General features: G+C 36.8%; 1 protein-coding gene across 1 annotated transcript in view; it reads left to right on the top strand.

Moving 5' to 3' along the window:
• The window catches only part of MOXD1 (monooxygenase, DBH-like 1), a 71569-nt gene that overhangs the window by 41435 nt on the left and 2627 nt on the right, over positions 1–27507 (top strand). Inside the window, exons 5-10 of the mRNA XM_004674116.2 lie at positions 12184–12363; positions 12647–12749; positions 13882–14048; positions 15329–15520; positions 17033–17092; positions 19977–20119. Of these exons, the coding sequence (XP_004674173.1) occupies positions 12184–12363; positions 12647–12749; positions 13882–14048; positions 15329–15520; positions 17033–17092; positions 19977–20119 (845 nt within the window). The remainder of the gene's footprint in view (positions 1–12183; positions 12364–12646; positions 12750–13881; positions 14049–15328; positions 15521–17032; positions 17093–19976; positions 20120–27507) is intronic.

Here is a 27507-nt window from a genome sequence, read left to right as displayed (position 1 = left end):
AGAGACAGAGCAGAACAGGCAGGTCGACGAAGTACACTGCTGAGGGGAGCAGCAGGCGGGCCAGGAGAGGTCTGCTGCGCCATGTGGTCACCTCCGGGGCAGGCAGGAATTGAACTCATGCAGAAGTGGCTTTAGCTTCTCAGTGCAGTGCTTTAACCCGCTGTGCCACCAGGGAGGGCCTATTTTTTTTTTTAAATATTTTTATTTATTGATGCATACATGAACTGGGGTATAGGCCTGAAGTGTGAAGATGAGAGGATTTACCTTCCCAACAACTGGTGAATTGTCTGTTCTGATTTGTTGCCCATTTAGTCATTGTGCTTTTCCCTATTGTTGAATTGTCAATGATGTGCTGTGTAGACACTTGCACCCTCCTATTCAGAGGAGGACTTTGGAATCTACTTAAAAAGTAGATACAATTGTTAATCTCAATTGCTTATTCTTATTATTTTCCTTACCATGAGTATCAAGTCTCCGAAAACATCTTTATCATTGATATCATCAAACATATATTCAGTTTCTATATTTCGATGTATTTCATAGTTGCAGGTTTATATCTGAAAGTCTATATTTCTTAGTGGTAGTAGTAGTGAATTGCAAATTATGGGACAGATCAAACAGTTTTTTTTTTGTTTTTGTTTTTTAAATCATCCTTTACCTAATCAGAAGACTAGGAATAAATCCAATGGCTCTTTGAAATAGTGTTATAATATTAAAATACAAAATGATTTCGACCGCGTTGCAAAACACTTAATATTAAGTCTCTCCTTGTTTTGCGGAGTAAAACCAACTATACCTTATGTTTAAATTTAATTTAAAGAGCGGTGAATTCTAGACCTTTAGATATAAGCATAGAGCTCTGCATGAAGGGATGTTGTTAGATCTAATCTTTAAACTATGCCTGAAGGAATTTAAAGGAAAGTCACTTAATGATTATTTCCTTACTTCTAGAAAGAAAGGGGAAAAAAGGTGATCCATCTACTAATTTGTTCCAGGGTGTACAACCCTTAAATTATGATGACTAAGTTCTAAAATAATCTATTTTATGTAAAACTGCCAAAATTATAATGATTAATTATTTGTAAACATAAGCACTAGGAGTTTCGAGATGTAAAAGCAAGTTTGTTTTTCTTTTTTCTTTATTTTATTTTTTTTAAGTTTTATTTATTCCTATAGAACTGGGGTACAGGCCAGAGATGCGGAGGGTGAGAGGATTCACCAGAGACAGAGTGGGGAGCAGAACAGGCAGATGGAGGAAGTACACTGCTGAGGGGAGCAGCAGGCAGTCAGGAGAGGTCTGCCACACCATGTGGATCTCCTCTGGGGCTGGTGGGAATCGAACTCATGTGGAAGTGGCTTAAGATTTTCAGTGCTGTGCCACCAGGGAGGGCCTGTTTGTTTGTTTTTTTAATGCAGAATTTATTTGGTTATTTTTGTGTGTAAGTTGTATGGACTAAAGGAAAACAGTTTTTTTTTTCTTTCCTCTAACTTGGGGCTGTGATTTTATCATGAAGATCATCTGTTAGTAATTGAGTTCTATCCTTTCATGGATGGAATTATTAGTCCTTTAAACTGTAAATAAATAAATAAAAATTTAAAAAATCAGACACATAACAATAACAACAATAACAACCCCCCTCAAAAAAAAAAAAAAAAAACAGACTAGTCACTGTAACTTCAAAGGATACCAAAAACAAAAAAGCAAGCCAGAGGCAGAAAATGTTTGATGTAGAACCAAGGAAAAGTCCTGATGCCTGTGCTTGGACACTCCCAACAGGACCTGTGCCTGCTCAGGGGTGAGACCACACGTGGTGACATCTGCTAGTTGACTGAGCAGTCTTAAGAGTAGAATTGGAGAAGAAAGCTCCTTTAGTTATTTTAAAGGCCTAAAAACTCAAAAGGATGTAACTGTGTTTTCAGAGGAATGATGTTTATCTTAGAAATTTAGCCACAAATCCACCCTGGTCAGTTGTTCTAAGCAAAACATTTTCAATTAAAAATTAATAGAGGAGATAGATTATGTTGTACTGACACAGTTGTTGGAAATAAACAGCTTGGAGTACTTTGTATTACAAAGTTCAGCATGTATGATGTATTACTTATCTATAAAATAAGTACCCCATAAATACTATGTAATGTTTAAGGGGCATTATATTGTTGAAGATCATGTTAAGGAATGTCAGAGAGAGATTATGGATGGGAAATATGGGAAGAAATACTGGATGAATGCTTTGATTTTCCCAAGCATTGTGTGGAGTGTTCGATTTCAGGTGACTCTCAGGATCTAGTGAGGTAAAATATAAAACTCAATTTGACAGGGGTGATATAGCTAGTAAGACAACTAGAATTTTAAAAACATGTCATAAAATTAACATTTGTTTACTGTAACTTCAAATACAAAAAGCCATAAACTGAAAAGCAAAAAGCTCTGACTTCTACCACTCAATATCTACTTCCTGAAGCCATCATTAATATTTTCTTGTATTTTTTCTGAATTATCCTGTACATATATAATCACATATCTTTATGACTATTTGTTTTGATATTTCCATCCTTTTTTTATGTATAGCTTTTCTTGCTTTTATTTTAGACTCTAATGGGACTAACTATATTCCATTTCAGTTGGTGTCAATCTATCAATTATGATTGTGTGGTAGTTTATTATCTAAATTTCATGTGATTTAATTAGCAACATTAAATTATATCTAGTTTATATTACACATACTATTTTGCAACAGCTTAACTGTTGCAAAAGTTTTCTAAGCCATTTTCCTGCAGAATGAAATAGTAAGATCCTATCTAATTTTTATGAACTGTGTGCACTTTTAATTCCATGAATTCCAGAATTAGGATGGAAGTTAACCTTAAAAACTTAATTTGTTGTTTAAAAACACCTCACACTTGGCCCTCCCTGGTGGCGCAGCTGGTTAAAGCACAGCACTGAGAATCTAAAGCCGCTTCGGCATGAGTTCAATTCCCGCCTGCCCCGGAGGTGACCACATGGTGTGGCAGACCTCTCCTGACCCACCCGCTGCTCCCCTCAGCAGTGTACTTCATCGATCTGCCTGTTCTGTTCCCCACTCTGTCTCTGGCGAAGCCTCTCACCGCCCCTGAGCCTCTGGCCTGTACCCCAGTTCTGTATGCACAAATAAATAAAATCTTAAAAAAAACAAAAAACAAACAAACAAAAAAACACCTCACACTTATAAAGATATGAGCAAGAACATATCAAAGAATACCTAACAAGATCTAGCCTTGATGTCATATTTTTTTAATTACAACACAAAAAAATTATAATAAAGACTTTGAAGAGTTCTGTTCTCTATAATGAGTTATCAACAAGTGGTAAAATAATGAGTCAATTAAGGAGAAAAATTATGTATGAAAAAATTACATTCAATAAAAATGATAAACTTGTTAAGTTGTACAGAGCTAACTATAGTTTTCAGTTGCTTACTATAAACTGTTATAAATTATAAACTTTATGTATTAGATAAATTTTCTCTTTTACCTTTTCAATACATGAAAAGTTAATTTGTATTTCCATTCTATAAATAAGGAAAATTGAGTTTCAGCTAAGTTAAGTAATTTGCCTTGAGTCACACAGCTAGGAAGTGCCAGGCCTTAGATTCCAGACCAAGTATTTGCCTTTAAGCTACCACATAGAATTGCCTTCTGAGAGAAGTTCAGAGAAACAAGGTTAACAGAGCCAAAATAATCAGAGAGAACATCCAGGGCAAACAAAACTTGGTCTTTGAAGAGCAAACAAGTCTTTCGAGCTAATTTGAGTAAAGGGGTTATACTGATGGCAAAACAGTGTGAATGAACTCATGGAAGTAAGAAGGAACATGAAGCACCTGTCTGGTGGAATTCAAGAAAAGATTCTGAATGTCAGAGAAAGAAAATGTGGACCTGATCAGCTATCTGAGAGGTTCTAGGGAGTTATTGAATATTATTGGTTCAATCAATGAGGTAAAAATGACTGCTTCAAGAAGATTATCTATTTGGACTACTGAGTGCTGGGATAGATATTCAAGAAGATGGGTGGGTGGATTTATTTAATTGAGGTAGGATGGTTAGGGGGTATTGACTAGGATGACTGCTGTGATTAGAAAATAATTTGAAGAATATTTTGAGAGTGAGAAATATGAAATGGGATGAGTCGAATTGAATTGGCATGTTCTAAATAGTAATTATCAGTGTTCTTATGAGAAAAATGCCTTTAAAATGTTATACACTATAGAACTCAATCACAAACTATTTTGGGATATCTTTTTTTTTTTTTTTTTTCTTAATTTTGTTTTGGCAAAGTTTTTACTTTCCCCCGGTTTTGGTTGTTCTTTTCGTTTTTTTTTTTTGGTCTAAAGAAGGGGAAGAAATTAAGTTTGACTGAAGGAAAAAATTGGCAATGACAATAATTAACCATCAACATCAAATCCATTTTTATTTCAACTGAGTGTTGCTTGGATTTCTTTTAGCACATCCCTTAGTCCAGAGGCTTACGAGATTTCAAGAGCTGTAGCTTCATTTGAGCTTTGCCCTTAATAATTGTGTTGTCTTCACCCAAAAGCTGTTTTCTTTCATGGTAAAGAAATGGTATCACACACCCCTGAAGTATCACTCTCCCTCATTAACATCAAAAGGAAGAACGAGGACAATTTTTTCTGTCAGTTACCATGGAAAGGTCCTGGAAATACCATGTGATCTAATTGATTTATTTGCAAATCAGGAAAGGGGATACACTGATGGGTTCAAACCAGTCTTGGGATGTGAGAATCATTGCAGGCAGCTGTGAAGATTGTCAGGATTCTGGTAGAAATTATTACCGTAGGAATTCAATGCTGGAAGGCAACTAAAAATTATCTATGTAGGTCCTTGGCTTCTCTACTGTTCGAGAATATGAACTGCATGATTACCTGATTAATATTTGATGTCCTGTACTTCCTTGGCACTTAACAAAGAGCACAGAGTAGCCAGGATTGGTCTATTTTTTTTATTTTGGTGAGGGAAGGATTGGCTGTTTGAGTGAATATATGCATGTCTGAAGGGAGAAAGGGAGAGAGAAGACTTTTGCATCAAAGTGATAAACATCTTATATTTAAAACTTACATAAGCACACATAAAATGTCAATGTAGTAAAGTTTCTTTTGGAGAAAGGACAGCGGCCATAGTAAAGAGAAAAAGATCTCTAGATAAATATACCACTTAACCTTATACTTAACAAATTTGAAAAATAAATCCTAAATAAATTGTCCAGGCACACATAAATATGTATTTCATATGATTATATATGTTGCAATGACAGATTGGATAATGGCAATATTCGTTTGCCTAAATATTTGTAGTATACACACCTTGAGATTAGATTTTGAAATTGCGATATTGATGAAGGAATTACTTGTGATAGATTTGCTTGCTGTCTATATGATTACAATGTTGACAATGTATTTAAGAACCCAGTCAATAACATTTACGAATTGTCTGTATTTTATGTGCCAGCCATTTAATTCTCAGGTTATTTTGTTAAGTATGCCCCATTGTTGCTTTCTGATGTGTAATCTGAAATAGAAAGAAGTTAGGTAAATAGGAAACAGAGACAGAAAGTGAGGTAGCAAGATTTGACCCAAGAAAATATAGCTCCAAAGTACTCTTTCATAATGTTACTTGTATTAGATTGGGTGCCTAGATGTTGATCCTCAGGACATCATCCTTTAGACAAAGACTGATGGGACTGATTAAGGAAGTACCAGGAGAAAACACCAGTGAGGAGAATAAGACCAGATGTGCTGTAGGTCCAGCTTCAATTTAATCTCACTGTTTTAGGGTTTGGACTGATAAAACAAAATACTGTAGACTGGGTGGCTTATAAAAAAATAGAAATTTATTTCTCAAAGCTCTGGAGGCTGAGAAGTGTAAGACTGAGGTGCCAGCAGATTTAGTGGCTCTTCTTGTATTTTGCATTCTAAGTTCAAGATCAGACTTGTGAGAAAAGCCACTGGTGCAAGTGTGTAGAAATAAGGCATCCAGCACCTAGGTGCTGGCTACCCAGCAAAGGGCAAAGGAGTGTGAACTGATCTTGGTGGAGCTCTGACATTTCCTCTTCTACTACCCTGCATGGAATACAGTTGTTTATTATAAGGGAAATGCAAGTCAAAACCACAGTGAGCTACCACCTCACACCCTAGGAGTGGACCACATGACATCAACTAGAAACCACAAATGCTTGCAAGGATCTGATGCAAAAGGAAACTCCATCACTGCTGGTGGGTATGTACCTGGACCTGCCGTGATGGAAAGCCGAGTGGAGGACCCTCAAATTACTCAGAATGGATCCACCATATGACCCAGAGATCCCACTCCTAGGAACCTACACACTGCACACAAAAACACTAATTTGAAAGGAAACACTCATGCCTGTGTTTATTGCAGCACTATTTACACTAGGTAAGCTTTGAAAACAAATTAAATGCCCCCAGACAGATGAATGGATCAAGCAGATGTGGTATAGAAACACAATGGAGTACTACTCAGCCATCACAACAGACAAACATACCATTTACAGCTACGTGGATGGAGCTGGAAGGGTTATGCGAAGTAAAATAAGTCAGAGGGAAAAATAGAAATATCAAATGGTTTCACTTGTATGCAGAATATAGAGAAATGAAACAAGGAGTTAGAAAGACAAATCTGGCGAGCTGACCATATATCTGGGGCATCCAGCAAGACGGGGAGGGAGAGGCATCAGAACATGGGAGGGAAGAGCGTAGGCACTATGGTGACAGTTCGTGGTTTCTGTGGTGCTGGGAGAACTACAGGGACAACACCTAAGGGGAGAAATCAAATATCATACAAAAACTAATAGTGATGTAAGAAAACGAATGAATAAATTAAAATACAGGTGTGATGGTTAGGTCTAATCTGGAATCTGAAACATGGGCAAATTAATTATTTATGTGTTTCATTTTCTGCATCTATAAAATGTGTTATATTCTTTTACCTAATTTCATATGGCTAGTGGATACCTACACCAGATGGTGTAGAATGATGGGTGATATGACTGGCTAAGAGTTGTGTCACACAGGTGGTTAATGGTCCAGCCAGAGTGAACTTGGTGTCTTGATCTCCATGTCTTTGCATGAATCCTTGTTGACTATATAGGTATTCATTTACATTTTCTTAGCATAGGTGATGATTTCTAGTTTATTGGATATCTTAGTTAGCTGAAAATTTATTTATATATTCCCATATCTCTTTTCAAGAACATTTACTTATGTAACTTTGTGATTAACTTATTCAGATCCAATTGAGAATAGTGAATAAGTAGCATAAAACCAAGGCAAAGGAATATCTTCTGGTAAAGTTCCTAAAGGGGAGAAAAGAAACAATTTCAGGTAGCACAGACATGAATGTACATATGTATTGATGAGTTGATGATGTATAGTTACTTGTTTTGGATTTTTAATCAGGCTCTTGGTTGTAAATAACAGATACCCAACTTGTACTAGTTGGTATACTTGTACAAAATAAAAAGGAATGTTCTGACACATGAAATAAGAAAAGAGATAGAATAAATATGCCACAGAATAACAGAAATGCAGCTGTTTTCAGCAACAACTTAAATTAGGCATTCAGGCCCTGCCTAACCTTTTTGGTGATATCTTGGAACCTCTGTGTGCTTTGCAGTACTCTGTTGTAGCTCACCACACACTGGCTTCTTCCACAATCTCCAGCTTATAGAGGGTGATGGCTTCTTTTTCATAGTTGGAAAATTCCAAGAAAAGACTGATGGTGGGGACACCAGTCTCTGAAGTGGTCAAATGTTGATAGGGCTTGGTAATACTTGAAGATGGTGATTCCCAAAAGACTGAGGTTTCAGTGAGGGGAGGGTGAATTATTTCCAAGAGTCTACTCTCCCTCAAGTTCATTTTATCTTTATCCTGTTCCACTTTACCATCATGTCCTAGGCTTTAGCTGCCCAGACCATTAAAGCCAGAGCGTCCTGACTTCATATCAGCAGGTCAGGTTTTGCTTTGAATTCTGACCTTTACAAATTGGATTACTAGTGGGACAAAGAAATGATTCTCTTGTTCATTTTGGTAGCCTCTTGCAAACTAGGTATTTATGTAATAAAAGAATTCTCCCCATTAAGTAGAAAGGTAAGAAGGGAGAGAAGCTAGAACTCCTGATCTACCATAGTCACAGGAACTGACTAGCAGGATTTTACAGTCACCATCTGTAGGACTAGTTCTAGCTGCTAGTTTCTCCTAGGCAACATCCTTTACGAGCCAGCTGCCCTTCGGATAACCTTTGTCAGAGACGGCTTATTGGTGGACAGCAACCTGTGCCTCAGGTGTGTACGTAGAGCAGGGTGCCAGGAACAAGAATGGGCAGGAAGAAAGTGATGGGGATTTACAAAATTTCCCGCTCATTACAGATTCCACCATCACCTCTTCTTTTGTTTTAATTTTTAATTTATTGAATTGCAAGTTGTTTTTGGAGAGCTATGTTCTACTCGTGTTTCAACAAGTAACATCTTAAATGGGTAGACTTAGAAGAGTAAGTATAGGAAAATTGCCCCTACGCGTGCGCTAATAACCTTCCTGTTTTTCTCAGCATACTTCACAAGCCAACAAGACCACTTCGCTCCTTCTTCAGGACCCCCCTGCCCCCCATTAAAAACCAAGGCAAGATGTATTTTCCTATTGATAGTGAAACTTACTTAATATCAGTCATGTAAGGAAGCATGTATATTTATGACAAAATTGTGTCAGAACTGTAGAGACTGTCCTATCATGTACCTGTTCATGTATTATACAAACTCATAAATGTTTAGTGTATGATTAAAAATCAATAAACATGGTGCATGTATTAGCATCTTGAGCCAGCACACATGTATTCTTTCTTTCACACTCTAGGGGCCAGAGATCCAAAATCAAAGTGCTGGCAAGGCCATGCTCCCTCCCAGGGCCTTAGGGGAGAATCTTTCTTTGGTGTTTCCAGTTCTTAGTGGTTTCTGGCTTTCTTTTGCTATTGGCAGCTGGGTTCCAATCTCTGCCTCTGTCTTCATAGGTCTGTCTTTGCTGTGTTTATCTGAGCCTGAATCTGTCTCTTTTACAAAGTATACTTGACATGGAATTTAAGGACCCACCCTACGCCTCTTCATAACTAATTACATCTGCAAGACCCTATTTAAAATCAGGAACCACATGCTGAGGTTCCAGGGGGTCATGAATTTTGGAGGGACACTTCAACCCAACACCAGGGAATTAAGGAAAAATATGTTTCTGTCAGTGTTTCTATTTAAGTAGTTGGTATTTGAAAGTTGCAAAATCATGGGGACTCTTTAGTGTGCCAATGCTCAGTAGCTTTCTTGAGAAGTCCTTTTGACTGAATCTGTTTTCATAGTGGCTGCTGGTGAAAGGAGACCAGTAGGCAAGCAAAGTTTTGTCAAGGAGCCCCTATACCTTCAATGGCAGGAAGAAATAACACAGGTTTCCTCTAAGGTTCCTCTATCCCCTGTTCTGAAATAGTTATTTGCTCTGGGTCTAAGGAATCTTATAAAAACTTAGAAGTTTTTTTCTGATTCCAATCTTATTTTATCCTGAATAAGATGACACCAAATACAGTTTATATATTTCATTACTTTTTATAAAAAATGTACTTTTTATCCTTTTTACTGACTGTATAAAAGGGGTTGATGACATTTAAGACTTCTCAACTATATTGGATCCTTTGCATTAAATTTCTACCTCTACCTCTGCCCCTCATCACCTTTAGAAGGACTAGAGACTTTTCCTTCTAATGGAAATAAGTTATCTACTGAGAGCCCATTGGCATAAATTCTTGAAGGATGGTTCGGAGCCATTCCCTGGAACCTGTATCCTGCACTGAGCAGGATATGAAAATCTATAGTCAGGGGATAGGATGCAAAGGGAAGATCGGTGTGTGGGGCCAAAACCATGGCTTTTGAGGTTTGAGGGGAGTCGTGAAAATATCTTCAGCCCCAAGTGGAGGCTCCAAGGAAGCAGATTACTAGATGGAGCCACAGTTGTGAGCATCTGGGCGAGCTGTGAGGGACTAGTGAGTCAGCATTTCCAGGGAACTCAGTGAGTGAGAAGTTACCAGAGAAAAGCGGGGAAGGGTCCAAAAGAGCTTTAGAGGGAGCATGGACCTGGAAAGTGGTCAGTAGAGGGGTCCAGTGGTGGGGCTTTCCTCGTATTCCCTCTTTTGGTTCATATGACACTTTATTTTAGCTCTTACCATTTCTACCTCTGTGCAGTTTCTTTATTTTCTGTCTTTCTCTACTTTACCTTTTATACATATTTAATTTGTTTTCAAGTTTTTCTCCTTTTCCCTGCTGTATAGTTTCCTTCTCTCTCTTTTTTTTTTTAATCAAAGAGCAAGAATAACTAATCTAAAAGTACAAGTTGGATAAGGGAAATCCATGTGTATTAATATTTAATGGTGACTGCTTCCATTGATATGTATTCTTCAAAGTATTTCAACAAGCAAGGGTTTCCAACATATGTGCCTGCATTTGAGCAGTTAGGGTTAAAAGCATGAGGGTTGATGGATTTTAAGATAAACTCTTGAAATTTTAGGGATACCCTTCTTTGTTTCATGAATGGAGACCTCAAAGAAGCCTCTGCCTGGTAGTTCCACCAGCAGCCCACCCAGGCTAAGAATGGGACTCATTTCCTTTGGATATAAGGCTCTCTGGGATGTTAGCATGCGCCCAGCTTTCTGAGTTGACTCTTAGGTTTTGGTCTGGCATTATGAAGGGCACTGCCAGAGGGAGGAGTGTCCTCTCATAGACTGTGATTTCAGTGTCAGACCATGCTATTCTGCATCATGTTTCTAGCTTCCCTCTCCTAATTTGAGTGAGAGAAAGACATCACTATGATAGTCTTTTTCTCTCCAAGTTTCTTTCTTTTTCTTTTTTTGAAATATTTATTTTTTATGCTTACAGAACTGGGGTACAAGCCACAGGTGTGGGAGCTGTGAGAGGATTCACCAGAGGCAGAGTGGGGGGATGGTTAGAACAGGCAAATTGAGTAAAATATACTGCTGAGGCCCCTCCCCTGGTGGCCCAGTGGGTTAAAGCACAGCACTAAGAAGCTAAAGCCACTTCAGCAGGAGTTCGATCCTCGCCCCGGAGGTGACCCACATGGCGCGGCAGACCTCTCCTGACCCGCACACTGCTCCCCTCAGCAGTGTACTGTCTGTTCTGCTCCCCATTCTGTTTCTGGTGAATCCTCTCACCCCCCTGCATCTCTGGCCTGTACCCCAGTTCTGTATGTGTAAATAAATAAATACATCTTTAAAAAAATAGAAATACACTGCTGAGAGGGGCAGTAGGTGGGCCAGGAGCAGTCTGCTGTACTGTGTGGGTCACCTCCCTGGCTGAGGATAGAACCCATGCCTTGAGGCAGCTGCTGATATGTTTGTAGTGCTGCACTTTAACCCATTACGCCACCAGGGAGGGCCCTCTCTCCAAATTTTTATTAGCAACATTCTTATATGAATTTTAATTACTAAATCAAAAATATCTGTTATGGAGTCTATTTTGTGCCCACTTCTATGCTTAGCACCATACTTGTGACATACATTATTTGTACTATGTACATGTGTACACACATGTCTCAGTCATTTAGATGAGCAAGACATTGTCTAGCACCTCTAGTATGGATGGGTAAAGATCCCATTTTGAGGTCAAGGAGAAGGAAACTGAAGCAGTTTGTGGTTATAAATCTTGATTTTTTTTTTTTCTCTGTGTAAAAACTTGGAAGGAGAGCCAGGGCAAGGGTAAGTCTGGAAGCGTGCAAGCACGTTTTGACACAGCTGCTATACTGGATAATGGGGGATGCAGAGGTGATGTCGAACAAACAAGTTAGTAAAGGTTTCTGATAGTGGAGAAAGTGGTTCTCTCCTCGTTGTGCTGCCATTGTTTTCATCATTATCATTGCCATCAGTTCCAAAACAAATTATATTTCAATCATAAAACCTCTGCATAATTAATGAGACTCTTCTTTTGAAATACTGATAGTTGTCTACGGCCATACCGCCCTCAACACGCCCGATCTCGTCTGAAATGCTGACAGTCATTCGTGCTAGTTGGCACTTAGTGCAGGGTGTGACAGGTGTTCTGTTATCACACTTTCCCTCTCTTTTGTGTGTGCTTAGGTTGAGCCAGTGATACAGAGCGGCCACGAGAGTCTTGTCCATCACATCCTCCTCTACCAGTGCAGCAGCAGCTTTAACGACAGCGTCCTAGACTATGGTCACGAGTGCTATCATCCTAACATGCCTGATGCCTTCCTCACCTGCGAGACCGTTATTTTTGCCTGGGCCATCGGTGGAGAGGTGTGCCTACTGACTACTGAGATTACTACTGCCACCATTGATTGGGCATGCGTTCTCCCTAGGATTCTTACACATGAAAATGATATTATAAAGCTCTATGTGCTATTTTTAATATGAGCATGGCTTAGGCTTTCTATAAAAGTAATACTCTCTTTAGTCCACCTGATTCTATCAGTTTTAGATTAATGAATTCCAAATATCTTTGAGTGTGTTTGGTTTTGAGTGAAGTTAGCGCTCTAGGGACTTTCACAGGCCATCATTTAATGGAGTTTTCTTTATTTAGGGTTTTTCCTATCCTCCTCATGTTGGATTATCTCTTGGCACTCCATTAGATCCTCATTACGTGCTTCTGGAAGTCCATTATGACAATCCAACCAATATGGAAGGTGAGTTTATTTTATAGTCAATTTGTGATTTCACAGCAAGGAGAGAGTCTTATCCATCCTTTATTTCCACAAGGACTAGTGCAGTATTATTCACATAATAGATGCTTAGTAATTGTTTAGTTTTGAATGATTCATTGATTAAAAGGGTGGTGACTCTAAAAATGATTTAACATTTAGGATTCTCCATCAGCAAGTGATTTCTAGACCAAGAACTTGTCCTTTTTTTAAAAAAAAAATTTATTTACTTATGCATACAAGAATTGGGGTGTAGGCCAGAAGTACATGGGTAAGAGGAGTCATCAGAGACAGAGTGGGGAGCTGAACAAGTGGATTTACTGAAATACACTGCTCAGGGGAGCAGCAGGAGAGACAGGAGATGTCTGCTGCCTCATGTGTGTGTTAACTCCCTGGCCAGGGATCAAACTCAGGCTGCAGTGGTAATAGCATCATAGCTGAGACTTAACTGCTATACCAAGGAAGCCCACCAAGGAGTTTATTTTTAACTTCTGTATAAATGTTACTAGACTTCACCTGAAAGCAATATAACATAAGACTTTTCAGCATTCTAATGAATGAGTTTAGAATTTTCATTCCATCTTCATGTGATAGTCATGAAATTTCTCCCTTTTGGGTCCAAGGTGACTGCAGAGAAGGCCCTCCTTGGTGGCATAGCGGGTTGGAGCTCTCCACTGTGAAGCCAAGCCAAACCTTGGCTGCCTCAGTGTGAGCTCGATTTCAGACCCAGAGGTGATCCACATGTCACAGCAGACCTTTCCTGTCTCGCCTGCTGCTCCCCATCAGCAGTGTACTTTGTAGATCTGCCTGTTCTGCTCCCGCACTCTGTTTCTGGTGAATCCTCTTACTACCCCTACACTTCTGACCTGTACCCTATTTCTGTATGCATAAATAATTTTTTAAAAAAATCTTTAAAAAAAAAGTGTCGGTAGAGATTATGGCGGCCATCTTTTTATTCCTGTTGATGAAGCTGAATTTTCTCTTCCATTAATCTTTGCTCACATATTTTTGCCTTGTGAGATTTGGGGGATAATTAATGAACCCCTTTCAACTAAATGTGGAGAAACATTTTTTTAAGAGCTCAAACTGTTTTAAAAATTATATGTTCTTGTTCCAGGCTTAATAGATAACTCTGGGCTGCGACTGTTTCATACAATGGATATAAGGAAATATGATGCTGGAGTGATTGAGGCTGGCCTTTGGGTAAGCCTCTTCCATACCATTCCTCCAGGGATGCCTGAGTTTCGGTCTGAGGGTCACTGCACTTGGGAATGCCTGGAAGAGGTATGTTGGCTCTGAATCAGTGGGCTGGTATTACCAGATTAGGCAATGTTCTTAGAAATGTGAAAATTGGGCCCTCCCTGGTGGCACAGCCGGTTGGAGCACTGCACTGTAAAGCTAAGCCAAGCCATGGTGGCTTCAGTGCAAGTTGGATCCCAACCCGGAGGTGACCCACAGGGCGCGACAGACATCTTATGACCTGCCCGCTCCTCCCCTCAGCAGTGTACTTTGTCGATCTGCCGGTTCTGCTCCCCGCTCTGTTTCTGATGAATCCTCTCGCTGCCCCTGCATCTCTGGCTGTACCCCAGTTCTGTATACATAAATGAATAAATCTTTAAAAAAAAAGTGAAAACTTATCAATCTTTAATTAATAACGTTTTCTATACTTTCCACTCATTTTAAGTTTTCTTTTCTTGTTGTCCTTTTGCAACAGCATTAGTTATGATTTTACCAAGATCTTGCTTGCCTTTTCAAACCTCGCAGACTACAAGAGTAGAATTCTGAAAATGAGAATAACTTCCAGGGTGTTTTCCTTCCTGTTCCTCATTTGATTTTTCATGCTTTTTATTTTTCACAATTTTTTTATTTTTGTTGTTGCAGTCTCTCCTGTTTCTCTAATTTACCTCTTACCCACAGTGTTTAATTTTTCATTCTCAGCATTTTCTGCTTTATAATTTTCATCTCTAACCATAAAAAAAAAAAAAAAAAAAAACTGACGTGGTTTTTTTTTCCCCAAGAATGAAAGTTTTTCAACACACATGATACACTTTATGAACCATAAGATATTGTGACTGTGGACAGGGTAGCCGGGGGAGAAGGGAAACTTGTGCAGATATGAGTTATTCATACCATGAGTCAAATGGCCATGATCCTATTTCCCACCTGCAGAACCTTGGGCAGTTCATTTAATTCCACTTTCCCACTTGCGTTTTCTTCTCTGAAAAAGTGATTTCACCTTTCAAGAGTTGTACTTTGCCTATTATACTAAAACGTCTTTTTGCTAGGAGCTTTGATGCCTCTTTAATGTCTAAAGGAAGGAAAACAAGAGACAGCACTTGGGACTGGCTTGGGAAGTCTTCAGTATACATTAGTTTCCGTTTTTCTGACAAATGTTGCTTCCCAGAGAACATTGTTAAGAATAAGTCATGAAAATTAAAATTTTTTGGCAGCTCAAGATTCACTTTAAATTGCTTTCTCAGTTGTCCCTCCAAGTCTTTTTTAACATGAACTGTCTGAACATGTATTTGTTGGGGCTAATTGAGTCCTCCCCTCTGTTCCCCTAGGCTCTGAAAGCGGAAAAGCCAAGTGGAATCCACGTGTTTGCGGTTCTTCTCCACGCTCACTTGGCTGGCAGAGGCATCAGGCTCCGTCACTTTCGCAAAGGAGAGGAAATGAAATTACTTGCTTATGATGATGATTTTGACTTCAATTTCCAGGAGTTTCAGTATCTAAAGGAGGAACAAACTATCTTACCAGTAAGAATTTTTGGGCCCCCCTCTCCCCCCTGAGTATGAGAAAAGGCATGAAACATCTCTCTGCCGAAATTCAGCAGATTTTCTACTAGCTATGTGAATTGTTCCCTTCATCTATATTCTCTCCCACCGGGGACTGTACAACCCAGGTGGAATGTGTTTGATCTTTTTTCCAAACTCAAAACTCATTTTTTTTTTCTTATTGTTCCCAGAGAAAATCAAGTTACTAATTTGAAAATAAAATAAATATTTGAGCTCTGAGAACTAAATATTACTCTTTGCTTGATTCCCCAGTTAACAGCTGTCTGGGTTGTAATTCTGGTAGTGGGAAAACCATCAGTTTTATCATGGAAAACTTTCGGAAATTTCATTTGAATGTAATGATAATTCTTCCATTTGAAAGAAGTTTTTAGAAATAGATGGTGATACTGTGCTGTGTTATCCAACTTTCCACTTAGGGCTGCAATACTTGTGGAAGTGGTAGAAAGATGCAGAGGGAAATCTCTGCCTTACAATAACAAGAGCTTTAAAATTATGCTTCATGATATTTTGTCAAACATTTTATTCCATGAGTATCAAGATCAATATAGAGTTTCTAACCTTTATTCTATTCCTCAAAGTCATATTTCTATACTATTTATGAAATTAGTAATAGCAGTACCTCTGCTATAATCAAAAATCCTTGATAAACTTGGGAGTAGAAAGATGCAGGTTGATAATGATCTTGTCTAGATTTATAAAGAATATACTCTCTTGCATTGTCCTGTCTTGGGAGCTTTCCAACCATCTTCATTGTGTTACTTCAGAGCTCCCCAAATGTATGCTGCGAGCTGTGTGTTATGCTACTGACACCTATTCTGTCCCCTAATGCAGAGAGGCAGGCAGGGAAAATCTGGGGGTTAGTGCCCAGGTTTAGCTGTTCAGGCCCATGAGTAGCCTTTTCCATTTTACCTGAGTGGAAACTCATAAAATTTATAATTTTCTATGTGTGCTTGAGATTTCATAAAGTTAGAAAACACTGAAACAATAAGTTATTATTAATTTACCTCTTACTCCTTTTGTAAGTAAAAGACATGACTGAAGTCCTTTAAAAATATAATAGAAATAGAGAGATAGGCACAGTAACTAGTGTCTATGACTAATGTGTAGAATAAGTTTAATCTATGCTAAAGACTAAGTGGGTACTATGTCACTTAACCTATTTACAGTGTTGGTGAGAAATTAGTGCTATTTTTATCATTATGTTTTAGATGAACAAAGTATGCCCAGTGAATTCATTTCCTTATCTAAGGTCATCCAGCTGGACCATGGTGGAGGCTGGCCTGTCTATGAAGAGTCTGGCCTTTTGTCTGCTTGCTGAGTTATGTCCTAGAGATCCTAGAGTTATATGGAGCAAATGTCTTCACCTGAGTTGAATTAATTAATGCAGCCATTCATGTGGCAAAGTGAACCATTGGTTTAAAAATATATTAATAAATAAATTCCAATCTGAAAGCTTTTACTTTTATATTTTAGGGAGATAATCTAATTACTGAGTGTCGCTACAACACAAAAGATAGAACCCGGATGACTTGGGTAAGAAAATTTTTACTGTTATTAAAATTAATTTGTAGAGAAGGAGGAATATATTTTAGTTTTAGAAGATGGAAAGTAAAATACATTTTCAAATGGAAGAAAAATTTCTGAACATCTTTAGCTTACAAATGAAATCAGAGCTCTTTCCTTCATCGGTCTGAACAAGTGATATCATGGGAATATGTGTAGTTTACTGACTTTCATGAAAAAACTATCCTAGCCTTCCAATTTTTACCCACCAGGTATTATTTAATAAAAGACCTCTTGTTACTAATAACCATCTATTTTGTCTTTTTAAATCTGGATCTAGATGAATCAATACTTCAAAAGAAATAATGAATTACATAACCTTAAAGCTTCTGACCCAACGAGAATTCTAGTCCTAACAGATTTACTGGGAAACTTCTGCCAATCATTCCATAAACAGGTCATCCTCTCTCTTCCAAGAAACACAAAAAGTAGGAACATCTTCACCAACTGTTTTTAGGAAGTTTGCATAATCTTATAAAACCTGATAAGAACAGTATGAGAGAGGTCAAAAAATTGTACCTGGTAAAAAATATCTTTGATAAACCAAATCCTGCATTTTGTAAAAGTATAATGTTAGGACTAATTTGGATTTAACCAAGGAATGTAGATATGTTTACATAAGATGAAGATTAGTTATGAAAAAAATCTGTAGAAAACATCAGATTCAACACTAGAAAGAGTTGCTTAGAGCAAGAAGAAAAATCACTACTATTTTTAGCATTGTACAGGAAACAATGAATGGATAAGTTTAAAACAAAAAAAAATTTGTAAAACACAGACTAATAAAGTATTAGGGTCCAATTAATAAAATAAATTTTGCAAATCTGTAACACACACACACACACACACACACACACATATATATACCTTAGAGAAAACAGCGACAAACAAAAACATTTCACAGAAATTAAAGCCCACATTGGCAATAAACAAAATGAAATAAAGTTCAGTTTCATTTGAAAGCAGGGCCATGTATATATAAAGCAGGTGAGATATCTTATGATCATCAGTTTGGCAGTATTTAAAATTTGATTTCCAGTGTGCCAACCCAGAATGCTCATACACCATTAGTGGGAATGTGAATTTATAAAACCATCTTGAGAAAAAACATGACATTTTTTGGGGTAATTTAGGGATTTTATATCCTCTACCTAATTCCTTTCCTATATATTTTAACTTTGAGGCTACTTAAAAAAAATATTTATTTATTTATTTATTTATTTTTGCATACAGAACTGGGGTACAGGCCAGAGGTGAAGGGGCGGTAAGAGGATTCACCACAGAGTGGGGAGCATAACAGGCAGGCTGGTGAAGTTGGCTGTTGAGGGGAGCAGCAGGAGAGACAGGAGAGGTCTGCTGTATTTGCAGACTTCAGGGAGAGAAATATATAGAATATTCATAGTAACATGTAACAAGGCAGGAACAAGAAACTGGAAACAGCTTAATAATTTATCAAAAAGAGAGCAAATAAACAATTTAGAATATATGCTAGTAGCAAAGAAATCACAGTTATACAATTTATTGAATTAATTATATATATTAACATGAATGTATCTGTATGAATGAAAAGATCCATGTAGTAAGATATACTGTGTTTCAGTTCAAAAATATATACAAACAGCATATAGTTTAAAGGTGTTTATTAAAGCTAGCTGTGTCTTAATCAGGAATGAAAATCAATAGAATTAAAAATAAAACATTGAGCTAATTATCTTTGGCTGTGGAGAGGAAGAATTCAAGATGGATTATAAAGAGTAGTCAAAACACTGATGACGGCTTTGTTTTTCCAATGCTATATATATAATTTTGCTTTTACAAAGTATTTTACTGAAGTCATAATAAATTCTTATTTGTGTATATATTGTGTACTCTATATGGATACTCTATTCTGGATCAAGAGGATTTAACGCCAGTCACTGAAAATAATTACATGATAAGAACTCACAGCTGTCCCTCACTGGATATTGCCCTGAACATTAGGGAAAATTTCTGCTGTTCTATCTTCAAGTCCACTGATACTTTCAACTGTCACTTCAAATCTTATGTGGAGTTTATCCTGTGAACTTTTTGATCAGTTATATTATGACTTTAGATTTTCTTATTGATTCTTTTTCTTATATTCTCTTTTCTCTGATATCATTCCCTCCTGTTTTACTCATGTTAACATGTTTGTCTGTTTTTAACTCTTTCATTACTTTCACCTGTTTTTAACTCTTTGACTATATTTAAACTTGCTAAATTTTGCATCAGTTTCTAGCAAGCAGTTTTTCTCTGTGTCCAGATTATAATTTCCTGTTTATCTCATGCTTAAAAATTATTGGTTGAAATTTGGACTTTTCAGATAATATGTTGGAACAATCCTTGGTTCTAGTCTTCTGAGGAATTTTGAACTTTTAAAATTTTAGTGGATAATTTACTACTTAGATTCAAAGCATGAAATCTCTATATTTTTTCCTCCCCTATGGTATGCAGCTGCTGGATTTTAATATGTATGATGACAAAATTATAGAAAATTCAGTTCAGTTAGGCAAATTTCCACTCAAACTCACTGATATGTTAACAAAACACCCCCACAATGCTCTGAAATGTTCACTGTAGTAAGAAGTTTATATCATGTATTCAGAAATTAAAGGAGATCATTACGTTATAATGAAGGCAATTTTTAAAGAGATGGAAATAATTCTAATAATTTTTAAATGTATCACTACTATTTGGAGACAAAATTGCCATTTAGGTTGCTTTTCAACTTTAAAATTTATTAATATTCAATACTGGAAAGAATGTACTTCATTGTCATTTGTGTAAGAGTTATGGAACATGCTTTTCTAAATATAATATCATCTCCATTTTTCAGGGAGGACTTAGCACCAGAAATGAAATGTGTCTCTCATATCTTCTTTATTATCCAAGAATTAATCTCACCCGATGTGCAAGTATTCCAGATATTATGGAACAACTTCAATTCATTGGTGTTAAGGAGATTTATAGGCCAGTCACGTAAGTTGTAAAATGGATTTCTTAGTAGGGATAATATACTTTGGAGAAGGATAGGCTTTATTTTCACTATTGATTTATCACCAAGTTATGAAATTCATTTTTTGTGTTGTTCTAGTGGTTAGTTTCATCTGAGAATGATGAGCTTCTTTGTTACTATATTCCAGATCTATAAGACTACATTTCCATTCCCAGGCTCAAAGATTTGCCTGGAATATCTAAAGGATTCAGAGTACAGTGGCACTCATGACTAGTATTTATCATAGTGAAATCAATAGGGGAAAAGACATCTAATGGGCAAAGTTTTGGAAATCAGCTGCAAACTTCTAAGACACCTTTCTCAATGAAGTCACACAGAATATAGTTAATTCTACCTACGTCAAATTATGACAGCATATCAGCATATTGATAATATGAAGTGTTATCAACTGGGGGATATCAGTAGAGACAGTTTCCACAATTTTTACTGGGGCTGGTCACATAGGTGGCCTTTGCTGAGCATGTAGCAAAACTCCAGCAGATGTTCAGCGTGACTGCACTTATTTGTACAAAGTCTAAGCAGCATGAGTCATTCTTATCAATTAGAGAAATTTTTATATCAGTATAGGAAGTTGTTTGCTATTTAAGCTCCCTGATGCCAGCCTAAGGTGAATCTTCCAAACAAGGCAATGCAGATTATTTTCTTAACTCATTCTGCCCAGTTATATTCCATAGGAACTACTTAAAAGAATACACAAAATCAGTGTTATTCCTGCACTCCTGAAATTATTTTCTAGAGTGATTAGGTAGTAAATACTATAAGTGGAACATTTCATACGTTAGGAAGTGTAATGAAGATAATTGAGTGAAGCAAGTGTGAGGTGGTTGTCCATGGGGTGAGGCAGGCCTATCTGGGGGTGTCTTATTCCACCCTAGATGCCGTAACAAAAATGCCATAGACTGGGTGACTTACAAACATTTCTGAAATTCTGGAAACTGGGAAGTCCAAGATCATGATGACCCCACTTCTCTATCACAGCTTCCACTTCTCGTTGTAACTCCACAAAATCGGTGGCTTCTGTGTAGAGCAAGGACTCTCGGAGGGCAAGAAAGGAAGGTAATATGAGCCAGGAGACTTATCCAGTTGAGAGGTGAGGGCTCCCTGCCACCAGAATGGGAGTAGGAGAGTTGATGAGAACTAGATATTTTCAGAGGCAGTACTCACAGTACATGTTGTTTGGTGACATCTCAGAGATATGATGAGGGGGAAGGAAGAGTAAGGAAAACGATAATGTATGAGTGGTGTTAGGAAGAAGATATTGAACATTCTGTTTTAGAGATCTGTCAATGTTGATCTAGTGGAAAGAATTATCTATTCTTAGTAATACCAGAGAGAAGAATTAGGGTGATTGGTAGAAATTTGGAATGTAGATTTTGTTTTAATATAAGGAAAAATTTCTTATGACTAGACCTCTTGAAAATGCAAGAGACAGCTATAATTAAGCACAAGATGTATAAATTTTTGAGGAAGTCTTTTTAAGGAGAGGGTTAAAAAAAAGCACTCTGTGGTACAATGCAAACACTGCAGGAAAACACAAAGTCATCTACTATTGTTTCTAAATATTGTAAGGGTTATAAGTTATGAACTGAGAATATTCTTTAAGTTAAGCTTACTCCTCATAGATGCATTCTCTATGTTTATATCCAGACAAGTCAGTGACCCCAGAACAGAACTAAAATACAACTTATAAAGTACTTTCAAATATATGATTTAACTAATTTAGTTTTGCATAAAACCAATAGGTAGAGGAAGACTTGTGACCCCAGTTTTATAGAGAGGAAATGGAAACTGAAAGAGTGAGAAACTGTCCAGGGCCCTCCCTAGTGGTGCAGTGGGTTGGAGCACAGCACTGTGAAGCTGCCCTTGGCATGCTTCAATGTGAGTTTGATCCCTAGTCCTGGAGGTGATGCACATGGCGCAGCAAACCTCTCTTGTCTCGCCCACTGCCCCCCTCAGCAGTGTACTTTGTCAGTCTGCTATTCTGCTCCCCACTCTGTCTCTGGTGAATCCACTCACTACTTTTGCACCTCTGGCTGTACCCCAGTTCTGTATGCATAAATAAATAAAATCTTAAACAAACAAACTGTTCAACATCACATATTACATTAGAAGTGGAGCAGCTAGGATTTATATATTAATCTCAAATTATGTTTATACCTCCTACATACAATCTGCTTTTTTTATTCAAACTTAATTGACTATGTATTTGAACAATTAAAATAATAAACACAGCACATAAAACACTAGCATATAGTTTTGTTTATAAAATATCAATATTATATTTTCTTTCCTAAGACTTAGTTTGTCCTTTTTTTCCTTTTAGTGTACTTTTTACATGTTGACTAGAAATTTTTCCTAATCAGGGGTTAATGTTAGAGGGTGTGGAAAACAAACGGGCATTCAAAACTGTATGTCTATGAACATTTCATTCAATTTACAATGGACAAAAACATTACATTGAATGAAATAAGTTCAGTGACCCATAAGCTTTCAACTTATGTTAAACTTCAAAAATGCTTATTAGCTCCTGTGTCCTCAGGCCCCAGTAGTGTCCTGTCTTTCCAAGGAAATGTTGAAGTTGGGTTTTCCATCACATAGAAAGACAGGGAGAATTTGCTTTATAGAACAAGGCCAGTTTTGAGATGTCATTGCCCACATGAAACCATTTAACTACATGGCTAAATTTATTTATTCTTTGAAAACATGAGTGAAAAAGGGCCTCTGTTATAAAATACCTCACTAGACTTTAAATCAGACTTTCAAGTCTAGTTCATCATCACAGTGACATAAATGTTCTTGCAGGCCAAACCAGAAGGTACTGGCTAGAAGATCAGAAAGTAAGAAGTAGTTTGCATGATTTTTTTCTGTTTTGCTTAAAGAATATTGCTCACTTGGTTTCAGGTGCAATATAATTGAAAGGAAATTTTGCATTTTCAGTATCATTATTAGTTAGACGCCCATTTTATTTTAAGTATTCTGTGTACTATTTATAGCATTCTCTATATTAAAGAATGAGTGTGTAGAAAGATAGAGACAACTACATCCTGTCTCAGGATTTGTCTGCTCTGGGGATGCAGTATTTTTCTCTGCTTCCTACAGCTGTGACATTGCTTAAAAAAAAAAGCACAAAGCTCACAAATATCAGGTAACAGTTTAGATAAATTCCATATTCTCTGCTATACCACGCATCAACACTATTTATGGAGTCCAATGAGACTTATGTGTTGCAAAGTTCCCTTGTTACTTGTTTTATTTCTAAAGACATATCAACAGATATGTTTCTATTTTTTGTGAGAAAGATCACTTTATGTATATATAATTTTTATAAGTCATATGTGCTTTTTATAATGATTTTAGCTAATGCAGTAAAATGGGCTTTAAAAAGAAGACAAAAACAATCAGCACAAATTCTGTTAGATATAAGCAGTACTAACATTAATTGAATGCTATTACAGACCTCTTTCTGTTATAAAGATTCTAATTATTCTAATTTGTACATTGGTTTAAACAAGAACATTAATTTTGTTTCATCAGAAGTAAATATGGAGTAATTGTTAAACAGGAGATCAGTGTTGCTGTTTTTTTAACCACAATACTTTATAAATAAATAATTTATATAATTTATAAAATTATTTCTCAACAATTTATCAAATGCTGAGAAAAGAGGTCACAAAAGACAATAAGGTGTTGCTCTCACTTTTTGAAATGACTTTTCATTTTAGATCCTAAATACATGTGCATTCACATCTCATATTTGCTACTACCTCACTCTTCCATATTTCCAAATACTTAGAATTTATATTATTGTTTTTGTATTTTCAAGATTTCTGTTTTTAACATTTGACTGTAAAACCATGCTCATAAAATTCAATACAGACTTTACATTTAAATATATCCAATAATGTAAATGACAATTTTATATTATTTAAAATTTTTATTGAAGTAATAATTTTTTTTTTATATTTATTTATTCATACAGAACTGGGGTACAGGCCAGAGGCTCAGGGGCCGTGAGAGGCTTCACCAGAGACAGAGTGGGGAGCAGAACAGGCAGATCGACGAAGTACACTGCTGAGGGGAGCAGCGGGCGGGTCAGGAGAGGTCTGGCTCGCCATGTGGTCTCCTCCGGGGCAGGCGGCAGGCGGGAATCGAACTCATACGGAAGTGGCTTCAGATTCTCAGTGCTGTGCTTTAACCCGCTGCGCCACCAGGGAGGGCCTGAAGTAATAATTTTTATATCATTATATAGACTTCAAGTGCACAGCATTATAGTTTGGCATGGATGACGTTTACAACCAAAAGTCTAGCTTTCATCCTCTGTTGCGCAACTGACTCCTTTGCTTAGTTTACAAACCTAACCCCCTCCCCCACCACCCCAGCCCCTTCCCTTCCGGTAACCACAAGTTTGTTCTTATAATCTAAGAGTATGTTTTTGTTTTGTTTTGATTCTTTATCTTCCACATATGGACACAGTATTTGTCTTTCTCCATTTGACTTATTTCACCCTCAAGATCATTACATCTCTGAACTCCTTCATTAGATTCTTTGGAGTTTTATCCTCAAGTTGTGTATTCAAGAAGGGCTTCCAGGTGTTGCATGATTCCTTTGTTTGGGAATTTCTGCATTGATATGTGGACATCATTTGGCAAGATATAAGATTTTGGGTCATACTCTTTTCCCCCTTGGGAAATCTCTTTCAATGAGTAGAATATTCTTCCATAAATTGAACATATTTTGGTGTTCAGCATTTGAATCAAATTTTCCTGAAATACAGTATTTTTTCAGTACACATATTCATTTCTTCTTCTTCTTTTTTAATTTGGGGGAATTTTCTTACATTTATAAGCTTTAATATTTTGAGATTTTTCTCAAACACATTCTATTTTTGTTTTTCATAAGTACTCTTGCTTTTTCTAATTTGTTGTATGTCTAATGTGATGTGTCTGAAATTTATTTTCTTTGGTTTGCTATGTTCTTTTCATCTGATTCTGTTGATGTCTGGTACTTAAACTCTAGTTTAACTGAATTCATGTTTTTATTCTATAAACTCACATTTCCAGGACTTCTCCTCTTTCTGTTTTGACCTCCTCTTTCTCCAGGGGTAACTTGGAAGGTGGTGTAGGAGAGTCTGAGAGCTTAGAGATGACAAATGGGAAAATTGCTGATGTGGGGTTATTATGGAGCAGGGCCCTGAATAAAGTTAGTGAGCAGGCAAAGAAGACCATAAAGATAAGGCAAAAGATACTGTCTTGGAGAGGTTGGTCACCATATCCCAGGTCACCCAGCCTCACTTAGACTGTATCAGCCCATGAACATTGGCTTGTCCTTCTTTGCATGCTTTCCCCACCTATTTATAGTAAGTAAATGTCTTTATACCACTTCCACTTTATGTTGTGAATATCAGTAAATACTAATTTACTGACTATTTTAGCAATAAAACTTTCTATGATTTATCTATGAGCATTCCCTGGCAATGCACACGCCTCTTTCTCTTTCTCCTTTTGGCAATAATCCTATAATCCTGCCCTTTTAAAATGTAAAAAAAAAAATTTGATCTATGCACAATAATATCGCACTATTCATTCACCCCTTCCAGCAAACCTGCAGAAAATTCAGAGGATTTTTGTCCATCTCAAACCTCAGTAGAGATTCTACTGCCACCTTGTGGCGTCTTAGGTGATTGTATACTGATGCTTTCCGCTTTGAATGTCCCTAATTAGAAAATTGATTTTCTTTTTTTTTAAAGACAGATATCTTTTTGAAAAGTAAATTTTATTTTCAGTATTTGATTTAGAAATTATTTTATATTTAATAAAACCTTGAATAGCTTTTAGTTTATTTAAAAGGACATTGTATGTAAACAAAATAGGTTCCTTTCAAGTTTTTGTTTTGCAGTAATTCTAAATTTTGTCTCTACAAGTCTTCACAGCATGTTTAATTTAAAAAAAATCGACATAACGTTGGCTTATAATTATGTAGATTTAGGTGTGCAACATTGTAATTCTCTGTCTCTGTATTCTACACAAAGGATCACCTCCAAAGCCTGGTTTGTAGCCATCATTTAGTTGACCCCTCACCTGATTTGCCCATCTCCCATCCCCCCACTCATCCGTGGCCGCCATTTTGTTCTCATAATCTCAGTGTTTGTTTCTGTTTTGTTCCTTTATTCGTTTTTTCCTTTCTAAGTTTTAAGTGTACAGTTTAATGCCTTGATAGTTGTGTGTGCTACATGAAACTCACCACTCAAAGTCTGGCTTCCATCCAACACCACAAAGTTAACTTGCTTTACTGATTTTATTTACCTTTTCTCTACCGTTCTCACTGGTCACTACCATTTTGTTATCAGAGTCTAAGGGTTTGCTTTGTTTATTCATTACATTTGCCTCGTTTCTTTATCGTCCACATAGAAATATAATCATACTGTATTTTGCCTTTCACAGTGAGCCTTATATCACTTAACAAATTCCTCAAGTTTTACCCATGTTGTAAATGGCAAAACTTCATCTTTTTAAAAAATATAGTATTACCCTATAAATCATATCACATCTTTATCTTAAATGTGTTGAGGTTTATTTTTGTGTCACAACATACAATATTTGTTGCCATTTTGTTTATTGTTCTCTGGCCAGTTTCATGTTTCCTTTGGATTTTTTGTTTGTTTCTTTTCCCTTTCTTTTTCTCTCTTCCTTTGAGGTTCATTTTTTTTTTAAATCTATTTAGGTTTCTTTTCGCTTTCTTTCATGTATTTACTGTAAGTTCTATGTCATTTAGTGCAATTAAGTTTAATGTAGTAGGATCCCGATTGAGGTTTGTGCAACACAATGCATTTAAATTTTAACAAAGATATAGTGACTTTAGTTAAAGGAAAAAGGAAGTTTAGAAAGAAGTAAGTAATTTTAATGTAGACATTAAACACTGCTCGTTATGTGCACAATATAACGAACACTTTATTGAAAAGAAATACTCAATTTAACTATATGAGAGTTAAGTAGTGACACAAATACATGAAATTGTGAGGATCAGATACTAGAAATGTATAGTTGGCAGCTGGAGGGTAATTTGTGGGTAACTGCAAAAACACAGGAAGATCTCGTTGGTTTGTTACAGGAGTCAAAAACCTGCTAGTTTCCCATGATCATTTCCAGGAAGATCCTTGAACTAGTATGGATTTTTGTGATGTGCTCTTACATTTTTCTTTTGGACATTTAAGATGATTTTTTAGAGTAACAAGTAAAAGTAACGGATATTATCTGCACAGTGGGGTTTTTTTTTTCTCAGTAAAAATTTAAACCATTACTTCAGTTTTAAAACTTTTGTATCTGTTGTCTTATCAGCAAACTGAAACAGGGCA

Source organism: Condylura cristata, unplaced genomic scaffold, assembly GCF_000260355.1.
Source record: "Condylura cristata isolate star-nosed mole 26May11 unplaced genomic scaffold, ConCri1.0 scaffold00001, whole genome shotgun sequence".
Taxonomy (NCBI): Eukaryota; Metazoa; Chordata; class Mammalia; order Eulipotyphla; family Talpidae; genus Condylura; species Condylura cristata.
The sequence above is the reverse complement of the archived record's forward strand: the minus strand, read 5'-3'. Positions and strand labels throughout refer to the sequence as shown.